Raw genomic sequence first — 22,832 nt, 5'->3', positions numbered from 1 at the left:
GTGAGGGTCTCTCCGGAGGCCCCCCCCCCCACTCTTGGTGCGCCTGCGCGGGAGGCGCGCCTGCGCAGTGTGCCGGTCTCCACGGCGGGGCCTCGGAGCCAAGACGAGGTTGAGTAGACTCGTTCTGAATTATCTCCCCTCTGCCTCGGCGGACTTCCCTCCTCGTGTGTGGGGCACTCGCGGCGGCAGGGCTGGGGGAGCTGAGGTTTGGGAGAGCTGTCTGCGTCCACCGACTGCTCGCTGTCTTCCAACCCCCTTTCTTCCTCCTCCTCCGCTCGCCGCCCCTCGGGGACCGGGAGCACCGCGGGCCCCCGCCCCACCCCGCCGGCGTGCGGCTCCTCGGGGCCAGTGGAGGGCCTACCGCCCCGGCCCGGGCGAGGAGGAGGAGGGGGAGGCCAGGCGGCTGGAGGAGGGTCGAGAGGCCGGCGGCGGTGGAGGTTAGGTGTCTAGACGGAGGAGGGTCGCTCAGCCCGCGGAGGACTCCGATCCCTCGGGCGACAGCCCTTCTACCCCACCCCCACTTTCTCAGCCTTTTTATACCTTATGAAAGTGTTTATGGCTTTTTTTTTTTTTTTCGTCTTGAAGTTACCCAAAGGCCTGTCTTGGTCGCAGTGGTCCTGATAATTACTCTAATTCAGTGTAGTTGCTTTTCTGAGGTGGGATGGATGGAGAAAATACTTTCCAGACGCCAAAGTCACTTTTAAGGCGTTCGCCAGCAAAGCGCCAAGAAAGGGTCTTCAAGAGACAGCAGTTTAGAATCAGGCAGAACTGGATTTCAAATATGAGCGGAACGGTGTGTGTGCAGGTGAAGACAAAGATTTCCTGTTTAACGTTGTTTAGAGATGTACTATAATCAAGTAGATGCCTAATATTTAAACCAGCTGTGGAAAATTAGTGATTTGAAATTGGAAGCAAAAAATAATTCATTAGAGAGCAATGACAATAGTAAAAGCACGACTTTTCAATTGATTCAACCTTTATAAAATGCGTGCTCTGGCACCAGAATGCCTGGGTTTGATCCTGCTCCTTCTACTTAATTACTTTGTGTGTGTGTGGGTCTGGGGATGGAACCCTGGAGAGCATTCGACCTCTGAGCTACACGCACACCCTGCCCTATTTTGTATTCTTTATTTTGAAATAGGGTCTCAGTTGCAGAGGGCTTAAGTAGCTAAGGCTGTCCGCGAATCGCGATCCTTCAGTCTCAGCCTTCTAAATGCTGGGATTACAAGTGTGCGCCACCATGCCGGGCTTAATTAACTTCCATACCACAATTTAGTCAACTATGAGAACTAAAAGCTGCATAAGAAGTACTCAGTAAATGCTAATTATTGCCATCATAATAGTTATGAATTCAAATTTAACTAGAAGCTTTGCCTGCGTAGACAAATAAAAAGACACATGGTTGGAGGAATAAAATGAGAAAACCTCTGTGCTAAAGTCCCATTGTTATATGGTTGAGCTTGCTAATAGAAATGTGGCTATTTAAATGTGAATCATTGTGATTGTGAGGATTTGCCCATTAAGCTGAGGCATCCAACACTTGAAACACTTTAATTGAAGTCTTGCTTCCGTATTTATTGATAACAAACCATTGGTTAAAAGCTTTTGGAAATGTATAGATTGTTAGCAGGTCAATCAGTTAACTCATTAATTTGAATTTTATCAAGTTAAGAATATAAAAACTTTCTTAGTATTCGGGTGGCTGAGACCGATAATAGCGGTTAGCAGATAGCCTCAGCTACTTAGGCCCTCTGCAACTTAGTGAGACCCTGTTTCAAAATAAAGAATAAAAAACAAGCCGGGCGGTGGCGCACGCTTTTAATCCCCGCTCTTGGGAGGCGGAGACAGGAGGATCTCGCAGGTTCGAAGCCAGCCTCGCTGGCGTTAAGAGAGCTTGTTTCCAAATAAAAAGTATAAAAATAGGTGTCTGGGAGTGTAGCTGGGAGTGTAGCCCGGAGATAGAAGGGTTTCCAGGAACCCCAGTACCACCAAAAATAAAAACCGGCATGGAGTGTAGCTCAGAGGTCGAATGCCCTTGGGTTCCATCCCTAGGCCCGCAAAAATAAATAAATAAATAAATAAATAAATTAATTAATTAAAAAAATAAATTGGCTGTGGAGCCCGGCATAGTGGCACGTGCTTGTAATCCCAGTACTTGGGAGGCTGAGAAGGAAGATCACACAGGTTCGAAGCCAGCCTCAGCTACTTAGTGAGATTCTCAGCAACTTAGTGAGACCCTGTTTCAAAATAAAATATAAAATAGGAACGTAGCCTGGAGGTACAGGCCCCTGGGTTCCATCCCCAGGACCACAAAATAAATAAATAAATAAATAAATAAATAAATAAATAAATAAATGAAAAAAATAGGACTGGGAATGTAGTTCAGAAGTAGAATACCCCGAGGTTCCATCCCTAGTACTGCAAATAAATAAAAAGTACCTAGAAGTAAAAGAAACTAGTTATCTTCTTGGGAGATTTATGCTCATATTTTGTATTTATTTATTGGTACTGGAGATTGAGCCTAGGGGCATTCTACCTCAGACCTATAACCTCAGCCCTATTTTTTATTTTTTATTTGAAACAGGGTCTGGTTAGGTTGATGAAAGTCTTACTACTTGCTAAGGCTGTCCTGCAACCTGTAATCCTCCTCTCTCAGCCTCCCAAGTAATGGGATTACAGGTGTACCCTCAACCCTGGCTAGATTATTTTAAATAAATACATTTTAATATACAGAAGTCTATGGGGATGAATTCAACAAGATAATTAGATATTAAGACAGTTTTGTTTTTTTTAGAAATTACACCTGTGCTAGGTGTGGTGGTACATGCTTGTAATCCCGGTACTTGGGAGGCTAAGATAGGAGGATTCTGCAAATTTGAAGTCTGCAAGTTCGAAGCCAGCCTCAGCTACTTACTGAGGCTCTCATCAACTTACTGAGACTGTTTCCAAATAAAATATAAAATAGATCTGGGAGTGTAGCTGAGTATAGCCTTGGTTCCATCCCCAGTACCACCAAAAAAAAAAAAAATTACACCTCAGAAAGTTTTAAATAAAGAATTGCTGTTGAAGAAAATAAAAATAGCAGTATCAGCTGGGTGTGGTGGCGCACACTCATAATCCCAGCATTTGGGAGGCTGACCAGAGGATTGCAGTTCGCGACAACCTCAGCTACTTAGGCCCTCTGCAACTCAGTGAGACCCAGTTTCAAAATAAAGAATAAAAAATTGGGCAGAGGTTGTAGCTCTGAGGTCAAATGCCTCTGGGTTCCATCCCAGACCCGCAAAAAAAAAAAAAAAAAAAAAAAAGGCAGTATCTTGCCGGACGTGATGGCGCATACTTGTAATCCCCCTGCTTGGGAGGCTGAGACAGGAGGATTGTACAGGTTCGAAGCCAGCCTCAGCTACTTAGTGAGGCTCTCAGCAACTTAGTGAGACCCTGTTTCCAAATAAAGTATAAAATAGGTCTGGGAGTATAACCCGTAGGTAGAAAAGCCCCTGGGTTCCACCCCCAGTACCACCAAAAAAGAAAGAAAAAAAAGCAGTATCCTAAATATGATCCTTTATAGAGATATAAATGTCTACAGCCTGAACTGACTCTTCCTCTCTGCCACACATTCACTATGTATAAACAGTAAAAATGATGCTGCCCTTACAGATAAAAACACCGAAACTCTAATTTTAGTTTCTTCCTAATGTTTTTTTTTTTTTTTTTTTTTTTTGGTGGTACTGGGGTTTCTGGAAGCCTTTCTACCTTAGGGTTACACTCCCAGACCTATTTTGTATTTTTTTATTTGGAAACAGGGTCTCTTTTTTTTTTTTTTGGTGGTGGTACTGGGGTTCCTAGAAGCCCTTCTACCTCCAGGCTACACTCCCAGACCTATTTTATATTTTTGAAACAGGGACTCTTACGCCAGTGTGGCTAGCTTCAAACCTGCACGATCCTGTCTTCGCCTCCCAAGTGCAGGGATTACAAGCGTGCGCCACCACGTCCAGCTTTCTTCCCAATCTTTACTTTGATATGAAAAATCTACTTTCATAATGTTATATGAAACATTTTATTAGCAATTTACCATAAAAATGAATGCTTTAATGTGTTTTTTGACGTCTAATCATCTGTCTTTGTTCCAGAGTTAATACTTCCTTCTTTCTGTTCCTTTTATTCAGTCCCAATACTTCTTGCTCAAGAAGTAAATTTGTAAGGCTGGAGATAATGGCTCAGTGGTATATCACTTTCCTAGCATGGGTGAAGCAATGGGATAGGTCCCAGCACCACAGGAAAAAAAAAAAAGGAAATCGGTAGTCAGTTCTAGGATTGGGGGAGCAGTGGAGAGAAAAGGAAGCTTTTATTTTCAAACTTCTTTTGGCTCAAAATATACCCTATTACTAAACATTTTCATTGAGGAAAAAGTACATTGCTGCTGGGTATGGTGGCACATGATTGTAATCCCAGTATTGGGGAGGCTGAGACCTGAGGATCGCAGTTCGTGGACAGCCTCAGCTACATAGTGAGGCCCTTTGCAACTCAGACCCTGTTTCAAAATAAAGAACAAAAAAATAGGGCAGGGGGTGTAGCTCAGAGGTAGGAGGCCCTGGGTTCCATCCCCAGTACTGCAAAAATAAATAAGTCTTTGTTTTAGTAGTTATTAGTGTAAAAGTTGAGCCAGCATGGTGGCATATGCCTATAATCCTAGTATTTGGGAGGCTGAGACAGGAGGATTGTAGGTTTGAGGACAGTCTCTATATATCAATACTCTCAGAAGCCTAGTGAGACCCTGTTTCAAAATAGAATAAAAAGGACTAGGGATGGATCTCAGAGATAGAATATCCCTGGGTTCAGTCTTTCGTTACACAAATAAAGGGGGGTTGATGTAAAAGTTGAAGCAATAGGATAGTTTAAATCTTTATCTTTAATTAATTAATTTATTTGTGGTATTAGAGATTGAACCCAGGGACAGCTTACCTCCAAGCTACACGCCCAGCCCTTTTTTTTTTTTTTTTTTTTTTTTTTTTTTTTTGCAGATCTCAGGATGAAATCCAGGGGCATTTGACCTCTAAGCTACACTCCCATATATTTATTCTTTTTTTGGTTCTTTTTTGTTTTTGTTTTTGTTTTGGTACTGGGGGTGGAACCCAGAGGCTTTCTACCTCTGGGCTATACTCCCAGACCTTTTTTTAATATTTTATTTAGATACAGGGTCTCACTAAGTTGCTGGAAGCCTCACTGAGTAGCTGAGGCTGGCTTCGAACCCGTGTGATCCTCCTGTCTCAGCCTCCCAAGCGCGGGGATTACAAGCCTGCATCACCACGCCCGGCGTTTATTCTTTATTTTGAAACAGGGTCTCACTAAGTTGTGGAGGGCCTAAGTAGCTGAGGCTGTCTGTGAACTGTGATCCTCTGGTTTCAGCCTCCTAAATGTTGGGATTACAAACATGCACCACCATACCGGCTTCCCAGCCCTCTTTTTTATTTTTTATTTTTATTTATTTATTTTTTTGGTGGTACTGGGGATGGAACCCTTCTACCTCCAGGTTACACTCCCAGACCGATTTTATATTTTATTTGGAAACAGGGTCTCTCAAGCCAGCGAGGCTGGCTTCAAACCTGCGCGATCCTCCTGTCTCTGCCTCCCAAGCGCGGGGATTACAAGCATGTGCCACCATGCCTGCCTGCCCTCTTTTTTAGTTTTTATTTTCTAACAGGGTCTCACTAAGTTGCAGAGGGCCTAACTAAGTAGCTGAGGCTGGCTGTGAACCTGCAATCCTCATGTCTGATCCTCCAGTCTTAGCCTCCCAAGTACTGGGATCACAAGCGTGGGCCACTGTGCTCGGCCCCAACTGCTTATTTTTAACCAAGGTAACAGACACAGAGAGGTTAAATTACCTATCCCAAGACACAGTTATCTGTAAAGTCAACCCTAATCTTTAGTTATCTTCAACTGAGTCCGTTGATAGTTGTGCCATATGAGACTGGTAATAACTACTTTTGCAATAAACCTGCATAAGGAAATCTAGTAGTTTTATTTATATGTAGAGAAATAAAATATACATTGAATACCTTGTCTTTACAGAGAAAATGCTGCTGTGAAGACACAATTACAGCTTTCACATAAATGAAGCTACAACTGTTATGATTTAGTTCCCCCAAAAGTGAGCATGGAAGAGCATTTTGGGGGTCGTAGAATGCATGAGACCTGAATTTAAACTTAAGCCACTGCTGAAGGTAATAACTTTTATAAAGCTCTATTAGTTAATAATACAATTAACTATTATCTGTTACATATTAATGAAAAAGTCTAATTATACCTTATATATAGGCACATTTGTTCCACTTGTAGTTAGTAGAAGAAAAAAACCACTTTATATGTAGCTTCTTAATATTATTAGTATCTTTGTGTTTGTATGTATATGTGTAGGGGGTAGAGGTGGTATGAGCATTGAACCCAGGGATATTCTTCTCTGAACTATACCCCTGGTATATTTTATAACAGGGTCTTGCTAAGTTGCTGGGGTTGGCTTTGAACATGTCGTCCTCCTATTTTAGCTTTCTAAATACTGGAATTATATATGTTCGCTACTGTGTCCAGCTTTTTTTTTTAAACTAGGGATTGAATTTAGTGATATTTTACTTCTGAGGTAAAGCTTCAGCCCTTTTTATTTTGAAACAGGATCTCACTAAGTTGCTGAGGCTGGCCTTAAACCCTCTATCCTTTGATCCTTCTGACTGAGCCCCACAAGCCTTAAGATTATAGGCATGCATCACCACACCCAAATCTTTATTTATTTATTCTTTTGGGCTTTTTCCTTACTGGAGACTGAACCCAGGGGCATTATACTTCTGAGATAAGCTCTCAATCTTTTTATTTTGTAAGGGGGGGAGGGTCTCACTAAGTTAATGAGGTTGACCTTGAACCTGGGATCCTCTTGTTTTGACCTAAAATACTAGGATTTCAGGCATGTGCCACTGTGCCCAGCCTCATTCATTCTTAAAAACTTTACTTTAGGCTGGTCATGGTGGCACAGGCTTGTAATCTCAGTACTTGGGAGGCTGAGACAGGAGGATCAAAGGTTCATGGCCAGCCTCATGAATTTAGGGAGGCTCTCTACAACTTAGACCCTGTTTCAAGCTTAAAGAATAAAATAGATCTGGGTGTATAGCTCAGAGGTAGAATGCCCCTGAATTCCATCCCTAGTAACACACATACACACACACACACACCAAAAAACAAAAAAACTTTGGCAGAGTTGAGAGTTAGAAAATAATGTATAGCACGTACTGACATTGAGGATATATGGGAAAATTGAGTATTTTAAGTCATCCTGTTATTCTCAGTATTGAAGGAAGGAATGCAAATTGAGGGAAGAAATGAAAAGAAGGAAAGATACTTTTTACTTAAAATTGTCTTTCCAAAAGTGTCTACAATTTTAAAAATGTGCTTTTAGTCTCTGTTTTTACAGTGGGTTGGTCACTGTCATATTAAAACTCATTTTTTTGTGTAGGAATTACTTTAGCATTCTCCCTCTGTAACCAAAACATTTGTTTAACCCATAGTTGCATTTTGCATTCCCATAAAAATTATTTTTGTTCTTTTGGTATGTTAGTCAACATTTTATCACTGTGACCAAAACACCTGAGAAAAGCCAGGCATGGTGGCATACACTTATAATCCCAGTACCTGGGAGGCTAAGACAGGAGGATTGTTGTTCATAAGACAGCCTCAACTACTTAGTGAAGCCCCCTGCAACTTAATGAGACCTGTTTCAGAAATAAAGGATAAAAAAAAATTAGGATGGGCGTGTAGCTTGGAAGTGGAATGCCCGTGGGTTCAATACCCAGCACCACAAAAAAAAAATAGGGTTGGGAGCCAGGCATGGTGACACACGCTTATAATCCCAGTACTTAGGAGACTGAGACAGAGGATCATGCAGATTTGAAGCCAGCCTCAGCTGTTTAGTGAGGTTCTCAGCAGCTTAGTGAGACCCTTGTTTCCAAATAAAATATAAAATAGGTCTGGGAGTGTAACCTGGAGATAGAAAGCCCCTGGGTTCCATCCCTAGTAACACACACACACACACACACACACACACACACACACACACACACACACACGGCTGGTTTGTACCTCAGAGGTATAATGTCTCTGGGTTCAAGCCCCAGTACTGACAAAAAGCACTTCGCGGTGCAAAGATTTATTCTGGCTCATGGTTTCAGAGGTTTCATCTGGGCAGGCAGCTCAAGGGAGAACACCACAGTGAGTGCTGCAGGTCACCTCCTGCCGGGGTCCAGCCCTAGCAGAGTCGAGGTTCGTGTGTTGGTGAGGGGAAGCCGAGGTCGAATGAGAGAAGAAGCCACACGAGATCAATCTTCTCCATTTTATTCAGGATTTGTTACAGTTTTTATACTTTCTTTTCTGGCAGAAAAGCAAGGGCATAGTCATGCAGCAGGATCTCTAAGGATGGGAAAAAGTTATTATTTTTTATAAAGTTTAGGGCAAGGGTGCCAGACATTTAAATAATAGTATGTTCTGTCTCACTTCACAAGGCTGACTCAAACCTAATCTTATACAGTGGCTCAAACTAAGGTCAGTGAACTTAATGTTTGGCCCAAACTTTATCCTTGGGAAAAAATCTTTGCTGCCTGAGTCTCTCACAAGCTGCTGCCCATCAGTTTTAGTTATAATGTTTATACATAAAATTCCAATTATACATATTAATCCAAATAATCCTAAAATAATTTTATGAAGAAAGGAATGCTAGACATACTTCATGGGGGATCTACGCCATTGCGGATCCCCTGATCGAGCTTTCTCAAGATCTGTAAGAGATACTGTAGCAAGGCTTACTCCTGGCCTCACATGTAGACTCTTAGTCATAAATGAGTCTTTAGTTCATTTCTTATCATTTAATTATTTATGAGGCCGCTGGGAAGAAAAGCAGAGCTTCTACTACTTCTCTGCTACTTCTGCAAGTCTCACAAAAGCCTCTTTTATTTATAAGGTTAAGCTTAAATAAAGAATTTGTTAATATCAATCTCAGGATACACAGAAAGCAACATGTAATATAGAGAAAAAGACTGCTCTCAGCCAGGTGTGGTGGTACACACTTGTAATCTCAGCATTTGGGAAGCTGAGACAGGAGGATCCGGGTTCCCGGCCAGCCTTAGCTACTTAGTGAGGCATTCCACAAGTTAGTGAAGACTCTATTTAAAAATAAAGAAAGAAAGAAAGAAGCCACACTTGTAATCTCAGCATTTGGGAGGCTGAGACTGGAGAATTGCGGTTCATGGACAGCCTCGGCTATTTAGTGAGGCCCTCTGCAATTCAGTGAGACCCTGTTTAAAAAATAAAGACTAAAAAGTAAGGCTGGGGGTGTAACTCAGGGTACAAAGCCCCTGGGTTCCACCCCCCAGTACCATAAATAAATAAATAAATAAATAAATAAATAAATAAATAAATAAATATTTTTAAATGGGGCTGGGGGTATAGCCTGGAGGCAGAATGCCCCTGGGTTCAATCCCCAGTACCACAAAAACAAAAAAAAATGCTACTTTCAGCATACGTCAAAGAAAGACACAGTATAAAGAAATGTCCATCTGGGCATTCTTACCTCAGAGCTACAGCCCCAGCCCAATTTTTTATTCTTTCTTTCTTTCTTTTTATTTTTATTTTTTTTTGTGGGTCTGGGGGTGGAACCCAGGGGCATTTGACCTCTGAGCTACACCCCCTGCCCTATTTTTTATTCTTTATTTTGAAACCGGGTCTCACTGAGTTGCAGAGGGCCTCACTAAGTAGCTGAGGCTGTCCCCGAACCGCAATCCTCTGGTCTCAGCCTCCCGAATGCTGGGATTTCAAGCGTGCGCCACCACGCCCGGCTTTCTTTATTTTGAAGCAGGGTCTCACTAAGTTGCAGATTGCCTCAGCCTGGTCCCAAACCTGAGATCCTCCTGTCTCAGCGCCCCAAGTACTAGGATTACAAGCATGTGCCACCACACCCGGCTCATAAAAACAATTTTAATACGTGTAGGATTGTAACTAATGATAGAATGAGGGGACTGTATACTTCTAATTTTTGCTCTGTCTTGAATGTATTGTGATTTGACAAGTCAGTAAATGAAAATATTAATTTTCATAATGGAAATGATTTTACCTAAATCGTGTAAGGTACCACAGTTGGGAAAATGAGGTATTTGTTTCAGATAAAAAATTCCATAATGACTCTAAATATCTTATATTATTTAAATTCTTTCAGCTACTAATAGTAGGAGAAAATGGAATTGAATATGATGCCAGCATGGAACAGTCTAAGGATTCATTAAAGGCCAACTGCAGTGATGGCGAAGAATCAAAAACAGATGCACAGGAATTTGAGGTAGGGATTCAGCTAGGAACTATCTTTCATTCTCAATAAAATAGCATGCTATTCATTAAACAATTTTGTGTGTGTGTGTGTATGTGTGTGTGTGTGTGTGTGTGTGTGTGTGTGTGTGTGTGTGTGTATTTACCAGGAATTGGACTCGGGCATTTCACCTCTGGATATACTCATAGTTTGTTTGTTTATTTATTTATTTATTTATTTATTTGGGTCTGGGGATAGAACCTAGGGGCATTCAACCTCTGAGCTACACCTCCTGCCTTATTTATTTATTTATTTTTATTTATTTGTGCTATTGGCCTTCTATCTCCGGGCTGCACTCCCAGACCTATTTTATATTTTATTTATTAACAGGGTCTCGCTAAGTTGCTAAGAGCCTCACTAAGTAGCTGAGGCTGGCTATGAACCTGCGCAGTCCTCTTGTAGCAGCCTCCAAAGCGCAAGGTTTACAAGCATGCACCACCACACCTGGCTTATTTATTTTGAAACAGGGTCTCACTAAGTTGTGGAGGGCCTCACTAAGTAGCTGAGGCTGTCAACTAATCGAGATCCTCTGTTCTCAGCCTCCTGAATGCTGGGATTACAAGTGTGCACCACCACGCCCAGGGTCTTATTTTGAAACACAGTCTTGCTAAGTTTCTAAGGGTATTGCTCTATCGATGAGGCTGTCCTCAAATCTGTGATCCTCCTGTTTCCCAAGTACTAGGATTATAAGTGTGCACCACCATGCCCAGCCAAGAATTGTGTGTGTGTGTGTGTGTGTGTGTGTGTGTGTGTGTCTTTAAACAACTTTTTATTCTTAAAGAATAATTATTAGCTGGGTGTGGTAGCACACGCTTGTAATCCTAGTACTTAGGAGGCTGAGACAGAAGGATCACAGATTCATGGGCAGCCTCAGCTACCTAGCGAGGTCCTCTGCAACCTATTGAGATTCTGTTTGCAGTACTTGGGATGAAACCCAGAGCATTCTACCTCTGAGCTACACCCCCAGACCTATTTTTTATTCTTTATATTGAAACAGGGGCTCACTGACTTGAAAAGCACCTCACTAAGTAGCTGAGGCTGTCCTGGAACTGCGATCCTCCTGTCTCAGCCTCTCAAATGCTGGGACTGCAAGCGTGTGCCACCACCCCCGGCGATTGATTGATTGATTGATTGATTGATTGATTTTGGTGGTTCTGAGGGTAGAACCTAGGGGCTTTTTCTACCTCTAGGCTATAATATCCAGACATTTTATATTTTATTTGGAAACAGGGTCTCACTAAGTTGTTGAGAGCCTAAGTAGCTGAGACTGGCTTCAAACCTGTGCAATCCTCCTGTCTCAGCCTCCCAGGCCCTGGGATTACAAGCATGTGCCACCATGTTCAGCTCTTATTTTTTATTTGGAAACAGAGTCTTACCAAGTTGCAGAGGGTCTCATTAAGTTGCTGGGACTGGCTGTGAACTTGTAATTCTCCTATCTCAGCCCCACAAGTACTGAGATTGATTTACAAATTTTAATATTTAACTATCCACATTATCTACGTATCTATTATATATTTAATTTTATAACATAGAGCTTTGCTTAAAGTAGTGTTTAGATTTATTCATAAAAATTTATATGCAAATAATCTGTATGTTAAATTATATTGCATCATTTTAGGATACATTTCCATGGAGAGTTTTATGATCATAAAATACAAAATAATCCCGGTGTAGTGGTGCACACTTGTAATCCCAGCATTTGGGAGGCTAAAACAGGAGGATTGCAGTTCTCAGACAGCTTCAGCTACTATGTAGTGAGGTCCTTTGCAACACAGTGAGACCCTGTTTCAAAAATAAAGAATAAAAAATGAGGCTGGGGGTATAGCTCGGAGGTAGAATGCTCCTGAGTTCCATCCCCAGTACCACAAAAACCAAAAACCAAAACAAAACAACAAAAACCCAGCAATTTCACTGAAGAAATACTTTGTGTATATTCTGGCAAAAGCGGAATAGGTAATTAATGGAAAGAGTAAATATCTTACCTTTTTTATTATATACATTCTACTTTTTAAAAAGTAGTAATGCTCTGTTTTACAAAAACTGAAGGTTGTTTTTTATTTTTTGCAAAAGCATCTAATCTCTATGGACTCCGGGGATCCTTCCTTTGGACAAAATGATTCTCCTACAGTTTTGCCTATCACTACTCCTGAAGCAAATAATTCACTCACATCACAGAATGTACCTGGGCCTCTAACTCAGACACAGACTCTTTCTGCAGAGCAGTTCCATCTACTGGACCAGGATGGACAAACTATTCCATATGAACTTCACTCGTTGGGGGATTCTAATGCACAAATGGTGAGGATATTTTGTAAATTACTACTTTTATGGTTTTTATTAAAATGTTTTAGTCTTAGTAAATGACCTTGAATTTTTGGCCCTATTGATTTAGATTATGTTGAAAATTGGAACCCTGACTTTATTTTTTATGTAAGTATTCTAAAAGTTTTTCCAGCTGGGTGTGGTGGTACATGCATGAGAGGCTGAGACAGAAGGTCACAGGATTAAGGCCAGCCTCAGCAAGTTAGTGAGACCTTGTTTCAAAATAAAAAAGGACTAGGGGTGTTCCTCAGAGGCAACATGCCTCTGGGTTAAATCCCCAGTACTAAAAAGGAAAAAAAGGTTTACTTTCCAGACTAAAAATTGTGTGTGTGTGTGTGTGTGTGTGTGTGTGTGTGTGTGTGTGTGTGTGTGTTGAACCCAGAGGCAGTCTTCCAAGCTACACTCACATCCCTATTTTGTTTCTTTATTTATAAACAGAGTCTTCTGTTTCAAAATAAAGAATAAAAAATAGGGCTGGGGGTGTCACTCGGAGGTAGAATGCCCCTGGGATCCATCCCCAGTACCGGAAAGAAAGAAAGAAAGAGAGAAAGAAAGAAAGAAAGAAAGAAAGAAAGAAAGAAAGAAAGAGAAAGAAAGGAGGGAGGGAGGGAGGGAGGGGAAAAGAAACAGAGTCTTGATAAATTGCTAACAGCCTCACTATGTTGTTGAGGCTGGGTTCGAACCTCCAATCTCAGCCTCCCAAGTCCTAGGATTATAAGCATGTGTGCTACTACGCCCAACTCAAATAGCATCTAAACTAGTCTTTCTCAGCCACTTACTCTAGGTATACTAGTGATTTGAGATAAATTGGAAATATAACATAATCTGCCATGAGTATTTAAATGCCAACATTTATAGTTAACTTCACTTTTTTTTCTTTTTTTTTATGGTACTGGGATTGAATTCAGGGACATTCTACATCTAAGCTACACCCCCAGCCCTATTTTACTTTTATTTAGAAACAGGGTCTCATTAGGTTAATGAGAGTCTCACAACTTGCTGAGGCAGTCCTTGAACTTGTGATCTCCTGTCTTGATCTCCCACGTACTAGGAGTACAGGCATGTGCCACTACATCCAGCTGCCATTTTTCTTAATATATGAATTAGATTGAAATCAGAGTAACTCATCCATCAACATGCCTCATTCTGATATCTTCTCTTAAAGAAAAAGAAAGCAATGTAAGTTGGCATGGTGGTACATGCCTGTGATCCCAGTAATTGGGTTGAGGCAAGAGAATCATGGGTTCCAGCACAGCCTCAGAATTTTTTTTTTTCTTTCTTTGTGATACTGGGGATGGAACCCAGGGGCATTCTACCTCCAAGCTACATCCCCAGACCAATTTTTTTTTTTTTTTCAAACAGGGTCTCACTGAATTGCAGAGGGCCTCACTATGTAGCTGAGGCTGCCTGAGAACCGTGATCCTCCTGTCTCAGCCTTCCAAATGTTGGGGTTTACAAGTGTATACAATCACACCTGGCCAGCCTCAGCAATTTAACAAGACTCTATTTCAAATAGAAAAGTCCTGGGGGTGTAGGCCAGAGTCGAATACTCTGGGTTCAATCCCTGGTACCCAAAAAATGCAGGCAAGCAATTGGAGACACTGGAAATTAGACATAGCCTTCTTCATCTTTGTCGGTAGATATTTATGGTTTGTGTGAATGGCAGTGTTTACAGATGAAAAAAATGAGAATGCTGATTTAAACTGTTAACTAAGCCGGGCGTGGTGGCGCACGCTTGTAATCTGCGTTTCAGGGGCTGAGACAGGAGGATCACGCAGGTTCAAAGCCAGCCTCAGCTACTTAGTGAGGCTCTCAGCAACCTAGTGAGACCCTGTTTCCAAATAAAATATAAAAAAGGTCCGGGAGTATAGCCTGGAGGTAGAAAGCCTCTGGGTTCCACCCCAGTACCACCAAAAATAAATAAATAAATAAACTGTTAACTAAAAGCATTTTATTTTTGGTGGTGGTGGTGCTGCTGGGCATGGTGGTGCACACTTGTAATCCCAGCAGTTGGGAGGCTGAGACTGGAGGATCGTGGTTCGTGGACAGCCTCAATTATTTAGTGAGGCCCTTTGCAACTCAGTGAGACCCTGTTTCAAAATAAAGAATAAAAAATAGGGCGGGGGGGTTATAGTAGCTCAGAGGTCAAATGCCCCTGGGTTCCATCCCCAGACCAACCAAAAAAAAAAAAAAAAAAAGAATAATGTGTTTCTTCTATTTGCCTGAAATTTCCAAATCTTTTTAAATGGATAGTTATTACTTTCATAAGTTTATTAATTAATTTATTACTTGTACTTGGAATTGAACCCAGGAGTATTCTGTCTCCAAGCTATACCCCCCCAGCCCATTTTATTTTTTATTTGGAATCAGGGTCTTAACTAGTTTGGTAAGAGTCTTTCTAAATTACTGAGACTCATCTTCAACCTATAATTCTCATGCCTGCAGAATTGATTATTTTATTTATTTATTTATTATTTATTTATTTATTTTGCAGTAATGGGGATGGAATCCAGAGGCATTCTATCTTCAAGCTATACTCCCCAGCCCTTTTTTTTTTTTTTTTTTTTTTTTGTGGGTCTGGAGATGGAACCCAGGGGCATTCAACCTCCGAGCTACACCCCCTGCCCTATTTTTTATTCTTTATTTTGAAACCGGTTCCCACTGAGTTGCAGAGGGCCTCACTTAGTAGCTGAGGCTGTCCACGAACCACGATCCTCCGGTCTCAGCCTCCCGAATGCTGGGATTACAAGCGTGCGCCACAACGCCCGGCTCTCTCTCTCTCTCTTTTTTTTAATTCTTTATTTTGAAATGGTCTCATTGAGTTGTGAAGGGGCTCACTAAGTAGCTGGGGCTGGCTGAGAACTGTGATCTTCCTGTCTGAACCTCCCAAATGCTGGGATTACAAGTGTGTACCACCATGCTGGCTCTATTTTTTATTTTTAAAAGCATAATAAGCTGGGCGTGGTGGCGCACGCTTGTAATCCCAGCATTCGGGAGGCTGAGACCGGAGGATCGTGGTTCATGGACAGCCTCCCTCTGAGCTACATTCCCATTCCGATTTTATTTATTTGAAATCAGGGAGGTTGCTGAGAGCTTTGCTAAGTTGCTGAGGTGGCTTTGAACATATGTTCCTCTTGTCATAGCCTCCCAGTTACTGGGATTACAAGTGTGTGCCATCACTGTTTTTTTTTTTTTGGTGGTACTGGGGTTTCTGGAAGCCCTTCTACCTCCGGGCTACACTACCAGACCTATTTTTACATTTTTTATTTGGAAACAGGGTCTCCTAAACCAGCGCGCGCGGTAGGCTTCAAACCTGCGCGATCCTCCTTTCTCTGCCTCCCAAGCGCGGGGATTACAAGCGTGCGCCACCATGCCCGGCAGCCATCACTGTTTTGATTCCTGATTGTAGATTTAATAAGTATAGATGGCTAAGTATATGGGAGTCCCCCCTTTTTTTTTTTAAATGCCAGAGCTTGAGCCCAGGTCCATGTGCATGCTAAATAAGATGCTGTGTCACTGAACTACATCCCTAGTCCAGGATACCATTTTTGTTTCTGTTTAGGGTCATATTTCTGGTCCCATGTCAAGACTGAAAAGCAAAGAAAGAGTAAGCTTCCATAACCATCCTGGATCACCAGCAGAGGTTAGTATGCAACAAATAATTTAGATGCAGAACAACTACTACATCTTAATTTTTCATATCCAGAATTAAACTTTTCTTTTCTTTTTTTTTTTTTTTTTGGTACTAGGGATGGAATCCAGGGCCTTCTACCTCCAGGCTACACCCCTAGCCCTATTTTTTATTCTTTATTTTGAAACAGTCTCACTATGTTGCAAAGGGCCTCACTAAGTCCTCAAGCTAAGATCCTCCTGTCTTAGCCTCCAGATATTGAGATTACAAGCATATGCCACTATGCCCAGCTAGAATTAAACTTTTCTAAATTTATTTTGTAGGGGTGCTGGAAAGCAGGCTGGAAGAAGCGCTTTCCCCCAGTATGAGAAGTTAACTAGAGAAGTCTTCTTCCATATTAGGATTAGAAATACGGTATTAAAGTATAGAGTTAAGATATAGAAGTAAGGTAGGATTGGAAATAGAATGAAGATCCATAAGCCCAACTGCCCAGGTTGCAGGATTCAAGGATGACAGTAGGGGACCCACAAGGTCAAAGCCTCTAATCTCCAGCTTGCCCGGCCAAGGTCTTTGTAAATGGGACCCCATCCCCATATCTCTGAGCCAGATCAGCAAACAAGGCCAGGCTAATCTGCTCTCCAGGCAGATTCTTCAGTGCAGAGATAAGCCTGGCCCAGCCAAGGTGGGTGGGAAAGGCAGCCCTAGGGAACGAACACATACCATAAGGGAGATAAGCAGTCCTTAGCAGGCTCTGATGTGTGTGGATGCATGTTTTAAAATTATTGGTTGTACTTGTTTGTCCTTGTATCTGATAGGTTGTATTCTAAGGTTGGCGGGCTCTGCCATGTGTAACCACTCCCTCATGTGTAACCACTCCCTCGTAGGGTTATAAAATTCAGAGCCTGGAGTGGGGAGGGGTCGAACCTCCACCATTTAGTGTCTTGGTCTCGACCCCTGGCTAGCTGGGACAGAGCTGCAGCACAATAAACCTCGCTTGCATTTTACATCTCTTGTGAGTCATTTGATATTTGGCTTGGTGGGCGATTCTCAGACCCTTCAATTTATTTATTTTTTATTTATTTATTTTTCAGTGGTGGGGATGAAACCCAGAGGCATTCTACCTCCAAACTATACCCCTACCCTACTTTTTATTTTTTATTTTGAAACACGGTCTCAATGAGTTGCAGAGGGCCCAAGTAGCTGAGGCTGGCTGAGAACTGCAATCCTCCTGTCTCAGCCTCCCAAATGGTGGGATTACAAGTGTGTACCACCATGCCCAGCTAAGTTTTTCCTTTTATTTGACATTTATTCTAGAAATGTATAGACATTTTTTAGAATGTCTGTATGTTCCAAGAATTGAATCCAGTAGTCTAAATTTATAAAGGGCTATTATATTACACATGGTACCTTTTCTTAAAAGCAAAGTTGTAGTCAGGCATGGTGTTGTACACCTGTAATTTCAGTAGTTGGGAGTTAGAGTTTATAGTTGGAACAGGAGAATCATAGATTCAAAGCCATAAGCAATTTTTTTTTTTTTTTTTTTTTTTTTTTTGCGGGTCTGGGGATGGAACCCAGGGGCATTTGACCCCCGAGCTACACCCCCTGCCCTATTTTTTATTCTTTATTTTGAAACCGGGTCTCACTGAGTTGCAGATGACCTCACTAAGTAGCTGAGGCTGTCCGCGAACTGCGATCCTCTGGTCTCAGCCTCCCGAATGTTGGGATTACAAGCGTGCGCCACCACGCCCGGCTGCCATAAGCAATTTAGTGAGACTCTGTTTTGAAATAAAAAGGGCTGGGAGCATAGCTCAGGCAGAATGCCCTGGGGTTTAAACTCCAATACCATAACAAAACAAAGCAAAGTTGTTTATTGGCTTGAGTATAGAAAAAGATTTTTACTACTCTCTTTGTAATTAGATTAAACTTTCTATACAAAATGATATTAAAGGTGATTTTACATTGCTTAGGTAGGAGATGAAAGAAGGATATTTGAAAATATGAAAAAGGAAATATACAGTACGAAGAATGGAAATAAATGTAAGAAACAAAGACTATAAGAAAAAATTTTCTTTAAAGAACTTAAGATCAGAAAATAATGATATTTAGGGAAACTTAGTGGGGCCTTTTAGCTTTGTTTAGATAAACTCTTAAAAGTTTTATTACTCACTTTTTGAGATCTTCCTGCCTCCATTGCCCAGTAGCTAGTGCACACTACTCTACCTGATTTTTTTTTTTTTTTTTTTTCAGGTTTGGGACGGAACCTAGGGACATTCTACCCCTGACCTATATCCCTAGTCCTGTTTTTTATTCTTTATTTTGAAACAGGGTCTCACTTAGTTATAATGGGCCTCACTAAGTAGTACCTGAGGCTGTCCAGGAACCATGATCATCCTGTCTCAGCCTCCCAAATGCTGTGATTAAAAGTGTACACCACCATGCCTGGCTTGACAGGGAGTATTTAAACTTAGCTTTTTTTTTTTTTTTTTTTTTTTTGCTGTACTGAACATGGAACCCAGGGACATTCTACCTCCTTCTATGCTCCTCTTGTCTCAGCCTCCCAAATGCTGGTATTACAAGTGTGAGCCACCACACTGGGCTAAACTTAGCTTTTTTTAAACTTAGAAACGTAAAGTTATGTGCTGTTCCTCATGGTGTGGTTGTAATCCCACTACTTGAGAGTCTGAAACAGGAGGATTACCGGTTTGCAGCCAGCTTCAGCTACTTAGTGAGGCCCTTTGCAACTTAGTGCAACCCTGTTTCAAAATAAAGAGTAAAAAATTAGGGCTCCAGGAGTAGCTCAGAGGTAGAATGCCCATGAGTTCAATCTCTAGTTCTGACAAAAAATTAAAAAAAAAGTATGCATTTAACAAATGAGAGCAATTGTTATTACCAGAGTTTATAGTTGCTTTTTTTGTGTGCTGAAATAAGAGATATGGCAGGATTTTCTTTTTGTAGTACTGAATCCAAGGACATACTACCTTCGAGCAACACCCCCAGCCCTTTTTTATTTTTATTTTGAAACAGGGTCTCATTAGGTTGCTGAGGGTCCTGCTAAATTGCTGAGGCTGTCCTCAAACCTATGATTCCCCTGTTTCAACCCTCCAGTTAGTGGGATTACAGGCTTTTGCCTCTACTCCCAGTTCCAAGATTTTTTTTTCTTTTTTCAGTACTGGGGTTGGAACCAGAGGCATTCTCCCTCTACGCTATGCCCCAGCTCTATTTTTTATTCTTTATTTTGAAGCACGGTCTCACTGAGTTATAAAGGACCTCACTAAGTAGCTGAGGCTATCTTCGAACCCAGATCCTCCTGTCTCAGCCTCCCAAGTACTGGGATTATAAGTGTGCACCAACATGCCCAGCTGCTCCAAGATATTTTTATCTCAAGAAATTTGGTAGCATTTGTACTGGGCAGGCCTGAAATATCACTACTTGGGAGGCTGCAAAAAGAGGATCACAAGTTCATAGCCAGCCTCAGAAATTTAGTGAGATCCTTTTATTTAAAAAAGAAAAAGAAAAAGAGACTAAAGTTGGGAGTGTAGATCAGAGGTAGAATGCCCTGGGTTTAATCCTTAGTACCACCTGGGCATGGTGGCCCACATTTGTAATCCCAGTACTTGTGAGGCTGATCGAGGGAGATTGTGGTTCGTGACCAGTCTCAGCAAATTAGTGAGGCTCTCAGCAACTTAGTAAAGACCCTTTTTCAAAATAAAAATTAAAGTAGGGCTGGGCGTGATGGCGCATGCTTATAATCATGGTAGGTGGGAGGTTGAGTCAAGAAAATCACAGGTTTGATGCCAACCTCAGTTACTTAATGAGGCCCTGAACCACTTAGTGAGGCCTTCTGCAACTTAATGAGACACCAAGTTTCAAAAATTAAAGAATAAAAAATAGGGCTGAAGTTGTAGCTCAAAGAGGTATGTCCCTGGGCTCAATCTCCAGTATAGGAAAAAAAAAAATTTTTTTTAAATAGGACTGGGAGTGTGTTTCCAAAGAAATAAAATAGATCTGAGAGAGCCACGCCATGGGTTCCGTTACACACACACACACACACACACACACACACACACACACACACGGAGTAATCAGAGCTAGAGAGGAAAGCAGATATTGAGTAGAGCAATAAAACTGGGATAACAGGAAACCAATATTAGGTAATAAGTTCATAAGAAGCACAAAAACTTTCAAGTAATATATTAGAAAGCCGGGTGTGGCCAGGCCTGGTGACACACACTTGTAATCCCAGCATTTGAGAGGCTGAGACAGGAGGATCCAGGTTCACAAACAGTTTCAGCTACTTAGTGAGGCCCTTTTCAATGCAGTGAGACCCTGTTTCAAAATAAAGAATAAAAAATAGGGCTGGGGGCATAGCTTGGAGGTAGAATTCCCCTGGGTTCCATCCCCAGCACTGAAAAAACAAACAAACAAACAAAAAAACAAAAACAAAAAACTAAAGCCGGGTGTGGTAATCCCAGTACTTGGGAAGCTGAGACCTCTTAGAGGATCTGGGTTTTTGGACAGCCTCAGCTACTTAGGCCCTCCACAACTTAGTGAGACCCTGTTTCTTTCTTTTCTTTTCTTTTCTTTTCTTTTCTTTTCTTTTCTTTTCTTTTCTTTTTTCTTTTTTCTTTCTTTTTTTTTGATGGTATTGGGGTTCCTGGAAGCCCTTCTACCTCCAGGATACACTCCCAGAGCTATTTTTATATTTTTATTTCGAAACAGGGTCTCTTAAGCCAGTGTGGCTGGCTTCAAACCTGCGCGATCCTCCTGTCTCCGCCTTCCAAGTGTGGGGATTACAAGTGTGTGCCACCACACCTGGCGAGACCCTGTTTCAAAATAAAGAATAAAAAATCGGGAGCCGGGCGTGGTGGTGCATGCTTGTAATCCCAGCATTCAGGAGGCCGAGACTGGAAGATCGTGGTTCACAGACAGCTTCAGCTACTACTTAGTGAGGTCCTCTGCAACTTAGTGAGACCCCATTTCAAAATAAAAAGAATAAAAAAATAGTGCAGGGGGTGTAGCTCAGAGGTCGAATGCCCCTGAGTTTCATCCCTAGACCCACCAAAAAAAAAAAATTGGGCTGTGGGTGTAGTGTAGCTCAGAGGTAGCATGCCTTGGGTCCAATCCCCAGCACTACATACATACAAAAAGTTGTATATTAGAGCTGTGTATTCCCCGTACTTGGGAGGCTGAGACAGGAAGATCTTAGTGAAGCGAGGCATGGTGGTGCAGGCTGGTAATCCCAGTACTTGGGAGGCTGAGACAGAAGACAAGAGGATTGAAGGCTGAGACAGGAGGATTACAAGTTCCTGGCCAGCCTCAGCTACTTAGTGAGACCCTTTGCAACTTAGTGAAACCTTGTTTCAAAATAAAGAATAAAAATAAAAAATAGTGATGGGGTGTAGCTCAGAAGTAAGAGTGCCCCTGGACCCCCAGTTTGCAAAAAGCCTGCCTTGGTGGTGCATGCTTGTAATCCAGCATTTGGGAGGCTGAGACAGGAGGATTACAAGTTTTAGGTTAGCCTCACCAGTGTAGTGAGACTCTCAGCAATCAAGTGAGATACTGTTTCTTTTATTTTGTGATGCCAAGAATTGAACGCAGGGGCATTCTACCTCTAAGCTACACCCATAGCCCCATTTTTCCTTTTTTCTAATTTGAAAGAGGCACTTGCTGAACCAGGCATGGTGGCACACGTTTATAATCCCAGCATTTGGTAGACTGAGCCTGGAGTGTCATGGTTTGCAGACAGTCTCAGCTACTTATCAAGGCCCTCGCAACTCAGACCATTTCAAAAATAAAAAGACTAGCTGGGCGTGGTGGCACATGCTTGTAATCCCAGTATGTGGGAGGCTAAGACAGGAGGATCTCACAGGTTCGAAGCCAGCCTCAGCTACTTAAAGGTTCTCAGCAACTCAGTGAGACCCTGTTCCCAAATAAAACATAAAATAGGTCTAGGAGTGTAGCCCAGAGGTAGAAAGCCCCTGGGTTCCATCCCCAGTACCACACAAACAAATAAATAAATAAAAATAAATAAATAGACTAAAAAACAGGGTTGAGTGCTGGGCATGGTAGCACACACTTGTAATTCTAGCATTTGGGAGGCAGAGACCGGAGGACTGCAGTTTGTGGACAGCCTCAGCTACTTAGCAAGGCCCTTCACAACTCAGTGAGACCCTGTTTCAAAACATATAAAGACTAAAAAATAGGGCTGGGGGTGTAGCTCGGAGATAGAATGCCCCTGGGATTCATCCTCAGTACCACACACAAAAAATTTTTTTTAATTAAAGAAAAAAAGGTGTTTGCTAAGAACATGTTTCAAAACAAAACAAAAGGGCTGGGGTGTAGCTTGGAGGTAGAATGCCTCTGAGTTCAATCTCCAGTACTACAAAGAAAAAAAAAAAACGTAGTTTATTAGTTATAGTTTCAAATGATAGGCTCACAATGTTTCTCTTCAACTTTACATGCCTCTTTAGTTGATATTCTTTATATTTT

General features: G+C 41.8%; 1 protein-coding gene across 3 annotated transcripts in view; it reads left to right on the top strand.

Annotated features, from left to right (window-relative positions):
- Window positions 1–10,285: 10,285 nt before the first annotated feature.
- The window catches only part of CARF (calcium responsive transcription factor), a gene marked incomplete at both ends in the record, with an annotated part of 65,346 nt that continues 52,799 nt past the window's right edge, over window positions 10,286–22,832 (top strand). The window contains 2 exons of one of the 3 annotated variants that reach the window (XM_080688975.1): window positions 10,286–10,354; window positions 12,461–12,688. In XM_080688975.1, coding sequence (XP_080545101.1) covers window positions 10,286–10,354; window positions 12,461–12,688 — 297 coding nt within the window. Of the gene's footprint in view, window positions 10,364–12,460; window positions 12,689–22,832 lie in introns of all 3 variants that reach the window. The other 2 variants (XM_080688974.1, XM_080688976.1) reach the window with 2 other exon arrangements.

The sequence above is a fragment of the Muscardinus avellanarius genome (assembly GCF_963383645.1).
Source record: "Muscardinus avellanarius genome assembly, chromosome: 2".
NCBI lineage: Eukaryota > Metazoa > Chordata > Mammalia > Rodentia > Gliridae > Muscardinus > Muscardinus avellanarius.
The sequence above is the reverse complement of the archived record's forward strand: the minus strand, read 5'-3'. Positions and strand labels throughout refer to the sequence as shown.